This window comes from Suncus etruscus, chromosome 17, assembly GCF_024139225.1.
Source record: "Suncus etruscus isolate mSunEtr1 chromosome 17, mSunEtr1.pri.cur, whole genome shotgun sequence".
In the NCBI taxonomy this organism is placed as follows: Eukaryota; Metazoa; Chordata; class Mammalia; order Eulipotyphla; family Soricidae; genus Suncus; species Suncus etruscus.
In genome coordinates, this window is record NC_064864.1 from 69,848,741 (window position 1) to 69,859,698 (window position 10,958).

Below are 10,958 nucleotides of genomic sequence, written 5' to 3' on the forward strand. Positions count from 1 at the left end.
TAGGCTTATATCATGAACCAATGTTGACTTTAATAATTATATTTTAAATCTCAAGGAGCTAGAAAAGAATAAAAATGAAACACAGATCAAGTAAAAATGGAAACCATGCAAATTAGAGCATCAAAAAATTATATAGACTCTAAAAAATATATAAAAGATCAATAAAATCAAGGGTTGTTTGTTTGAAATTAACAAAATTGACAAACCCATGGCCAGAAACAAAAAATAAATGAAATTCTAATAAATCAAATTAGAAATTAAAGAGAATACCTTATAACAGATGAATCAGAAATAAAAAATATTTTTTGTAAGAGCTTACTGTAAACAACTTTATATCACTTGCTAAAGAAGTTAGAAGAATCAGCTAAATTTTTACAAATATCCAAACTCCCAAGACTGAATCAGGAGGAAATGGAAAATAGGGTTAGGACAATTAGTAATAAGAGAGTTGAATTATAGTTAAAAAAATTACCCCAAACTACCCAAAATAAAAATCCAAAATTCAGACACATTAGTGAGTTCTATCAATCCTTCAGTGACTTTGATATATTCTCAAGCTCTTCCAGAAAAGTCAAGAAACAAGAATCCTTATAAGCTTCTATTATACCAACACTACTCAATATTAAAGACAAAGACATAGCTTAAAAGTTAAACTACAGACTAATATTCCTGATAAACATAACTGCAATGAACCTACCCAAATCTTAGAGAACTGATTTCAATAGAGGACCATACACTATGATCAAGCAGAATTTAATGCAGGGGCACAAGGATAGGTTAATATACAACAATCAATTCATATAACACACTACATCAAAGACAGATAAGTTATATGATCACATCAACAGAGGCAGAGAAAGCTTTAGACAAGATTCAACACTCACTCGTGATTAACATTTTTTATAAATATAGAGATATAAAAAATAAAGCTCAATCTATCAAGGCTATATATAACAAATCCATAGTCAACATCATACTGAATGGTGGAAAACAGAAAGTCTTTCTTCTGGATCAGGCACACAGCAAGATTATATACCTTTATGCTAGTATTCAATAAGATATGGAAATCCTAGCCATACCAGTGAGGCAACAAATGGAAAACAGAATTAAAGGTATTGAAACTTAAAAAAAAAAAAAGGAAGAAAACTATTACTATTTGCAAAGACATGACAATATACATAAAAATTCCCCAAGGATTTCACTTATGAAACAACCAACACAGTAAGGTAGAAGGCTATAAATTCGGTACAGAATTCCATTGCACAGCAGGGAATGCATTTGCTTTGTCTGTGGCTGACCCGTGTTTCATCCTCGGCATCCCATATGGTCCCCTGAGTCTGTCAGGAGTGATTTCTGAGCACAGAGCCAGGAGTAACCTATGAGCATCACTGTGTATGGCCCCAAAATAAACAAAAATAATAGTCTCTTTTAAAAAACCCACTTATAATTGTGTTCCAACATACCAAATTCCTAGGAATCAAATTAGTAATAGAGGTTAAAAAAAAAAACCAGAGACAATAGAAACTATAAATCATTGTTCAAATAATAGAAGAAAATATAAGGAATGAGGAAATAGTCTATATTCATGCCTTGGAAGAATTAGCATTTTAATGGCCATCTTACCAAAAGCATTATACAAGTTTTATTCAATCCCTATAAAATATTCCAATAGCATCCTTCAAGGACATAGGTTAAATACTTCTAAAATTTTTGTGGAATTTTCTGAATAGTCAAGCATAAATTCTACAAATAGACAAAGCTACTTTGGAAAAAAGCTTTACCTAACTTTAAATATATTCTAAAAAGCAATAATTATCCAAACACTGTGGGTATAAAACAGACTCTCAGACCAATGGGATAGCACCGAGAGTCCAAAGATCAACTGCGGATGAATGGACAGTTAGTTTACAACAGAGAAACTAGGAACACAAAGTCACAAAAGAAAAGAAACCTCTGCAATAAAGGGTGTTGGTGAAACTCATTAATCACAAGGGGACAGAATGATAGCACAGTGGGGAGGGCACTGGCCTTGCACACAGCTAGTCCAGGTTTGATCTTCAGTATCCTATATGGTCCTCGAAAGAAAGAAAAGAAAGAAAAGGAAAGAAAGAAAGAAAGAAAGAAAGAAAGAAAGAAAGAAAGAAAGAAAGAAAGAAAGAAAGAGAGAGAGAGAGAGAGAGAGAGAGAGAGAGGGAGGGAGGGAGGGAGGAAGGGAGGGAGGGAGGGAGGGAGGGAGGAGGGAGGAAGGGAGGAAGGAAGGAAGGAAGGAAGGAAGGAAGGAGGGAAAGAAAGAAGGAAGGAAGGAAAGAGGGAGGGAGGGAGGGAAGAAAAGAGGGAGGGAAGGAAGGAAGGAAGGAAGGAAGGAAGGAAGGAAGGAAGGGAGGGAGGGAGGGAGGGAGGAAGGGAGGAAGGAAGGAAGGAAGGAAGGAAGGAGGGAAGGAAGAAAGAAAGAGAAAGAAAGGAAGGAAGGAAAGGAAGAAGTAAGAAAGAAAGAAAGAAAGAAAGACAGACAGAAAGAAAGAAAGAAAGAAAGAAAGAAAGAAAGAAAGAAAGAAAGAAAGAAAGAAAGAAAGAAAGAAAGAAAGAAAGAAAGAAAGAAAGAATGATTCCAATTTTATACCAGAAACTAAATGAACTGGCTTCAAATGCATTAAAGACCTTGATATTAGAACCAAATCCATAAAGTTCATTTGCCCTCAATGAACATTGGCAGAACTTTCTGTGATATTGACTTTAGAGGTTCAATGACTTAATCCACATTGGCAAAATAAATACATACATACATACATACATAAATAAATAAATAAATAAAACAAGCAAATGGGATTGTATTAAACTATAAAGGAAACTCAGCATCCCGGGTGGAAGAAATTACCCACACATCACAGATCTGCCTAAGGCTTAATATTCACGGCACATAAAGCTTACCAAACTCAGCAATACAGAATCCCCTGGAGAAAAGGGGACAGGAACTGAACATGCAGGTGCCTAACCAAGTACTCATCATCACCAATGAGGAAACACAAATCCAAACAATAATGAGACGTCGCCTCACCCAAGCAGTCATGACCCAAATCCAAGAGTTCAGAAACAAGTGCTGGTGGGGCGTGGTGGTAAAGGAGCCCTCATCTGCTGTTAGCGGAGTAACTTTTGGTCAGTCCCTATGGAAAGCAGGGAAATGTAGATGAGAACTTCCATATGACTCAGAAATTCCACTTCTTAGAACTCCAAGAAAACACACACATACACATACAAACACACACAAACACACACACAGAGTGATTAATTATCACACGTATCATAAGACAATAGTCAAGACTGCCCTCTGACCGGAGTGGGCACTTGTTGGCAACTGACTGAAGGGATAAATAAATTGTGGCAGATATCACAATATATACACAGAGGACTCATCTTCTGTTGCATGAAATAATTAGCGATGGGGCTGGATGGCGGTGAATTTCTCTCTGCCACCCCAGTCCACGTGGCTCTGCAACCTCCATGCAGCCGGCGAGTCCCAGGCCCAGGTGAAATCACTCACTCACAGTCAGGCGTCAGGAAGAATCATCTTTATTCAAGCCCTAGCCACCACGTGTGTGTGGCCTATTCATAACCTTTCAAGCACAGCAATATTTTGCTAGCCCTGCATCTTATCTCCTGTTAGCCATCTTCCCTTTGGGCTCCATGCTGGTCAAAGACCAGAACACAGAAACCCAGAAGCCAAAGCGCACAGCAGCGCAAACAGGGCAAAGAGCCAAAAGGCCCAAATTCCCTTGGTCCAAGCCTTATCTAACATTTCCCAGACCCCTCCCAGGAATGGGAGGGGCTCGCAGGTAAAGTTATACCTACTCTTCGGTTCCCAAGACCCCTCCCAGAAATGGGTGGGTCTAGGGTCTTAAATAGGTACACCCACATTTCCTCCTTTTCTTAATATTTTTATGCACCAACGTAATGGAGTGAAAATTAATATACCAGCCCTTTTCAAAAACATATTTTTGCAAAATATACTTTACACCTGTAACCTAAAACTCTATTAATGCTTTTTTACCAAGCACTATTTCGGAACTTTCATGTTCCTATACTTTTAAACTATATTGGGGGAACTTTATTGTTCCTATACCTTTCCTATACACAAGTACTTCAGCATACATGCATAACATACATTTTAAAAACAGGCTAAGTACATTAAAATACACAGTAAAACATTTTGCAATTGAAAATATTAACTTTGAAAGACAACAAAACACATTTAAATCATAAAGAAAATGACTTAAGACAAAGATGCAGGTAGTTAGAAATTAGATGTTTAAATGAGCTAAACAGAACTACTTCCCTTTTATTTTTATTTTATTTTATTTTATTTTTTTTTTTGGTTTTTGGGCCACACCCGGTGACGCTCAGGGGTTACTCCTGGCTATGCGCTCAGAAGTCGCTCCTGGCTTGGGGGACCATATGGGACGCCGGGGATCGAACCGCGGTCCGTCTCCTAGGCTAGCGCAGGTAAGGCAGGCACCTTACCTCGAGCGCCACCGCCCGGCCCCTTATTTTTATTTTTTAACCACTAACTAACTAAAACTTATTCCATCACCAACTATGAGTAAACTATAAAATTACCTGCTAAGTACCTACACCTAAAATCATAGTTTAAATGATTAATTTGTTTCACGCTGATCTCACCACGTTGATTTTACCACGTGGCTTTTGTAAACTTTTAGAGTTTAGATGCTGGTTTGTCCCACGCTGATATCTCCACGTGGCTTCTGTAAACTTTTAAAGTTCAGATGTTGGTTTGTCCCACGCTGATCTCACCACGTGGCTTCCTTTCATAGTTTCAGGCCCCGTAGACGGTTCTGTTGACCATGAGGTCGCAGGTTCCGCTGCCCGCTGCCGGTTTGCTCCTGCTGTTTAACCTTAGTGATCTGGAGGATGGATTTCAGGCTTGCCGCGGAGCAAAAGCTGAGCTGAGCTGAGCCGAGGCGTTTTTGCTTTTGGGCTGATAGGAGCTTTTCGCCGCTTTTTTCCTCCAGGCAGCACTTAGCAAGCCAGTTTTTGGCCACACCTTACAGGGCGCTTTTGGATGTTCAAAGTTCAAAGTTATTTAAACTAAAAGTTCAGTCTGAAATTTCCAAAGTCGAAATCCAAATTCAAGCCAAAGGTCATTTTCAGAAAATCAGTTCACTTTAAATACAGTCTTTTTTCTCCTCCTTTTCCAATTTAAGCTTTTAATTAGTTTTTTTACAGACCGAGGTTTTTGTTTCTTGTAACAAAGTGTCAGTTCTGGGCCTGAGCCTGGGCTGGAGGTGATGCAAGCTTCCACCTCTTTTGTTTTAATTGCCCTTCTTTCCCTAGAAGGGGTCACGGCCATTTTTGAACATGGCTCCACGTGGCCCAGTGTTTTGGGCTCAGTGCACCCGAAAAGAGCCAAAATGAAACTGAAAAGCAGAAATGTTACCATATTCGCTGATTTCTTGGGTTCAGGATTCAAGTGAAAGTTCGGAGCGCCAGATGTTGCATGAAATAATTAGCGATGGGGCTGGATGGCGGTGAATTTCTCTCTGCCACCCCAGTCCACGTGGCTCTGCAACCTCCATGCAGCCGGCGAGTCCCAGGCCCAGGTGAAATCACTCACTCACAGTCAGGCGTCAGGAAGAATCATCTTTATTCAAGCCCTAGCCACCACGTGTGTGTGGCCTATTCATAACCTTTCAAGCACAGCAATATTTTGCTAGCCCTGCATCTTATCTCCTGTTAGCCATCTTCCCTTTGGGCTCCATGCTGGTCAAAGACCAGAACACAGAAACCCAGAAGCCAAAGCGCACAGCAGCGCAAACAGGGCAAAGAGCCAAAAGGCCCGAATTCCCTTGGTCCAAGCCTTATCTAACATTTCCCAGACCCCTCCCAGGAATGGGAGGGGCTTGCAGGTAAAGTTACACCTACTCTTCGGTTCCCAAGACCCCTCCCAGAAATGGGTGGGTCTAGGGTCTTAAATAGGTACACCCACAATCTTCCTCTACAGGAAAAGATGAAGTCCTATCACCGGCTACAGCTTAGAAGAATATAGGGGGCATCATAAAGGCAAAGGCTGGATAAATTATTTCATCTGTGGGATCCAGAGAAAAAAAAGTGATATGGGACAATTGTGACCAGAAACAACCCCACCTGGATGCTGAGCACAGATCAGAAGGTGACATGTAGAGTGGGGTTGGGAGGAGAGAGGGCACATCTACACTCTAGTCAAAATTGAACATAGCTGGGGCCAGAGCACAACTGTAGGGCCTTTGCCTTGCATTGGGCCTACTCGGGACAAATCCGGGTTCAATCCTTGGCATTTTATATGGTCCTCTGAGCCTGCCAGGAAAGAATTCTGAGCACAGATGCCCCCAAATGTGGCCCAAAGAACCCTGAACATTGAAACATTTAAAACACTTTTATTTAATAAGAAGAAGAATAAGCAGAATAATAAGAATAATAATAAGCCTTTTTTGCAACAATTTAGGTGAAATACTTCATGATGTCAAGCTATTTCTCAATGGGTTCACCTTGGCTCCCCCGAGCTGGCATGAGAGAGATGGAGTCACTGGATGGAGCCCCAAACAGGATATGGCCTATTAATCTAACTCTCGAATCAGTCAAGCTCAGAAGCTGAACCTCTTGGGTTTGGAGGGGGCAAATGATGCTGGTTTGACCCAGGAAAAAATCCAAAATGGCACATTCAGCAGCTGCCACAAATTTCAGATCCTGGCTACAAAGTGAACAGAGCTTGGATTCATCAGAGGCAACAAGCTGATGATTCCCAATTTAGCTTTGAGCAGAGGAAGCTGCAAGCCCGTCTACTTGGTCTTCACTCAGGCTTCGTGCACCAATCTGGACTGGAAGACTAGGACCTGAGCTCCATTGTGCAAAAGTGCCCAACTTCAATAGTTGAAGATAACCGGGGGCATCAAACAATAAATAGAGGGGATGAAGAATCTTGGGGATTGGAACACGGGTACAATAGTCTCATGTGTTTGTTGGGTTTTTCTCACTGTCTTCTGAAAACACATGCCTTTGTCAAAGTTACTTTCACTGTCACTCTCAAAAGAAATGATGTTTCATGCATAAAAATAGAGAAAAAAAAGTCCGGGGAAATAGTGCAAGAAGGGGTCAGAGATATAGCACAGCGGCGTTTGCCTTGCAAGCAGCTGATCCAGGACCTAAGGTGGTTGGTTCGAATCCCGGCGTCCCATATGGTTCCCCTGTGCCTGCCAGGAGCTATTTCTGAGCAGACAGCCAGGAGTGACCCCTGAGCACCGCCAGATGTGGCCCAAAAAACAAAACAAACAAACAAAAAACAAAAAACAAACAAACAAAAAGAAATAGTGCAAGGATTTTGGGACTTGTCTTACATAAAGTCAACCTTGTTTTGTTCCCCAGCATGATCTAAGATCCCTTGAGTATGAGGAACAGCTCCCGAGCCCCTCACCTCTGAGGTCCCCCAAACCCAAAATATGCCCCCAAATATGGAAACATTAGGTGAGGTTCTGGATTTCACCCCTGAGCCTACATTATAGACATGTTAGATGACACATAGAAACACAGAGTCACACTTTGCCTTGACAGTTCAAAATGGAGCCCTTTTGTAAAATGCAAAATGACACAATTCAACAACTCTCTTTATCTCCCTCAAAAATATCCTCCATAAAAATCATAAAAGTCAGTCCCTGTCTGCTCTCCCGCCGATTAATTACTTATGATTAATAGCATCCCCGTTTCTTTCTATTATATTCTAATTGCACAACACCTTTCACTCCGGTCAACTGGACAATGAACTAACTAATAATGAACAACCATTACTGCATTTAATTAGCATCTTCAGTGCTGAGACTTTTTCGTCTCTGTTGTGGATAGAACCATCACGATCCCAGGTCTAAAACTGAAAGCAGCCAGCCTTGAACCCTGCAGAACAGGTTTGCACGGTGCCCTGAAATCACAAAGTTCCAGTGTGGGAAGGATTCGATGGCATTTTCGGGGAGTTTCTCCTGTGCCCATCCCCAGCCATCAGAGGAGCTTCTTTCCCCTAACAAACACTGGCAATTTGCATGTTGCGGTGATCAAAGCCGATGAGGAGGGAGCTCCGTGGAGTCAGTTACAATGTTATTCATAATTTATTCCGTGTACAATAAAGCCCTGTTAAGATCTCGGGGTGTTTACTATGAAAGATAACAGCGCGTGGCATGCGCTGCTTGCAGAATACAAACACATTTCAGAGTCATTTTGTTCTCTCTCTCTGACAGACAAAAATCCAGCCTGTCTTTCTCCCTTTTCCTTCACAAAGTCTCCCTGGGTGAGCCTCAGGGTTCAAGCCTGCAGAACACAGACCTGTCTTGCTGGCCTCATTGAAACCTTCTAACTTGAACTCCGTCAGTGCAAGCCGACAATATTCTCCTGCCTCAGGAAACAACAGGAGAGTTCTTTTTCAGGAGACTTGGCTGCAAAGTTAGCCAAGAAGCCTGAACCCACAGAAATGGCCCGTTGCGTCTGAAAGTGAGTGCAAATGGCCCCTCTCAATTGCTTGCAGAATCCTAAAAGTTGTTTGCACATTATAGATAAATAAGATTCATGCCAGGTTGGAGCCATAGCATAGTGGGTAAGACATTTTTTGCCTTGCACGTAGCTGAGCTGAATTCAATCCTCATCATCCCATATCGCCCACTGAGAGGGATCCCTGAGTCCAGAGCTAGGATTAAGCCATAAGCACTGCCGAGTGTGGCCCCAAAACAAGACAAACACAAAAACAACATAAACTTAAATGGATCTTGAAATAAATAACCTCCTCGTAGTTCTAAATCAAAAATAATTAGGTGAAAGGTCTTTTTATTCTTTGGGCAAAACTTCGGACAGATGCTCAATTCGACCAGCTCAAGCTCCCCTCAGAAGTCCCCATCTCTCTGAATTAGGGCACACACACACACACACACACACACACACACACACACACACACACACACACCATCCTACCCTACCTCATATCATTTGGACAAAACTTCGGACAGATGCTCAATTCGACCAGCTCAAGCTCCCCTCAAAAGTCCCCATTTCTCTGAATTAGGGAACACACACACACACACACACACACACACACACACACACACACACACACACACACACACGATCCTGCCCTACCTCATATCTGCTGGCCGGCTGCTCTGCTGTCTTCGGGCCTTGATACATCCGGAGGAGACAGATTCGGGCTCTTCTCTCAGAGGGGAGCCAGTCACTTCTCACGAAACCCACCACCATCACATAGTTTCTCAATTTGGTGCTGAAGCTTCTAATGTGAAAGGCCGGGTGCGCCTCTGGGTGCGCATGGCAGGCAGCACCCCCCAGCCGGTGCGTTTTTGCAGGAATTCCAGGGCGCCGCATGATACCCGGAAACTTGTGACTTCAGCGAGCCTGGCTGGCAAACACCATTTTCTTTGTCTGACCCAGGTATTGAGAGCAGACGCCTGGCCAGCGCCCCGGGCACACACAGTGCTGGGTCCTCCCCATGCCCAGCTCTGAATCCTCCCCATATTCAGCTCTGAGTCCTCCCCACACCCAGCACGAACGTCATGGGCCTGTGTGCACCGCCCACCCGCTTGCCTGCTGCCCCATAGTCTCCATGGCCTGGACCTGACTGCCCAGCCCACTGCTGAGTCTCGAATTTCAAAGCATGGGCCCCCCCTTCCCACTGTCTTCATACTCTGAGCCCTGAGCGTGCCCAGGGATGGAGGGAGGCCCCAGTGGGGTCAGGAGTTGGCACTCAGAGCCCTACACCCAGGAGCCATTGCCGCCACCCTTGGAAGCCCCGGGAACAAGAGCCCGGACTGCCTCACAAAGAGAGGCCTCGGGCAGGGAGGGAAATGGCACATTCAGGGAGACAGTGTGAGAGAAGGGGTGAGGAAAAGAGCCGTGTGGGGTCTGGAAGCCCCAAGGGCTGCTGTGCCCAGGCAGACTTGGAAAACCCCTATTCCAGGGGCTTTCATCTCACCATGAGAGACAGTGCTGTGGCACAGTTCAGAGATGGCTGCGAGAGGCCATGTAGGCAAGTGCCAGGAACCAGCTCAGGGCCTCAGGCTTACCAGGGCTTGTTTGCAACACAGATGCACACTGACACACAGAGGTACTCACAGACACACAAACACACACACACACACAGGCACACAGACAGATACACAGACACACAGAGTACTCACGGAACACATACAGGCACACAGAGATACACAGACACGCTGATACACACAGACACACAGAGAGACACTCAAACACACAGAGAGACACACAAACACACAGATACACATACTCACACAAAAATACACACACACACACACACACTTGCACACTCAGCTCTTCTGCAGCGCCTGTCCTGCCACAGCAGTTCAGCAGCTCCACATCTTCTCACGATGTAACTGTGTGGCCCTCGAGGGTTCTCCCTGCCTCTGCCATTGTCCAGTGCCTGCCCTGACCCACACCTGGATGCTGGCAGAAAACTTTGGGTACACCCAGGCGTGAGGACCTCTTTTCCCCTCCTAGATGGTGCTCCCAGGGCTGCTCTGAGCTCTGGCCACTGCCCTGGGCGGCCATTTCCATGGAAACCAAGGCTCCAGGAACCTGTACCCAGATAGAGGCGCCTCTCCTCTCCATCCCCATCTCCATCCCCCAAAGACCAGGAAAAAGTCAGGCAAGAGGAGCTCAAATGAGAACTTCCAGGAAATGGGAAATGGGGCTGTGAGGGTCATGCCTGGTCCAAGGTTGAATCTAAAACCAGTCAGGCCTGCGATGCCCTCACAGCTCCCAGCACAAGCTTACGTTCCCCTGCGGCTCCCCACAGGCCTGGGCAGGGCCTGGCCATCTGGAGACAGGCTGTGGAGGCTTTTGAGGGCCGTTGGCATGAGCATCAGAGGCCACTCAAAGCCCAGTGTCTTGGGTCTCTCAGGGACCAC

The 10,958-nt window shown here is 44.1% G+C and overlaps 1 protein-coding gene across 2 annotated transcripts in view; it reads right to left on the reverse strand.

The window, feature by feature from the left end:
- Positions 1 to 9,578, reverse strand: part of C17H10orf90 (chromosome 17 C10orf90 homolog) — a 155,574-nt gene extending 145,996 nt beyond the window's left edge. For both annotated transcript variants that reach the window (XM_049790593.1, XM_049790592.1), the window contains exon 1: positions 9,160 to 9,578. In XM_049790593.1, the coding sequence (XP_049646550.1) occupies positions 9,160 to 9,399 (240 nt within the window). In that variant the 5' untranslated portion in view covers positions 9,400 to 9,578. The remainder of the gene's footprint in view (positions 1 to 9,159) is intronic.
- Between the last annotated feature and the right edge of the window lie 1,380 nt (positions 9,579 to 10,958).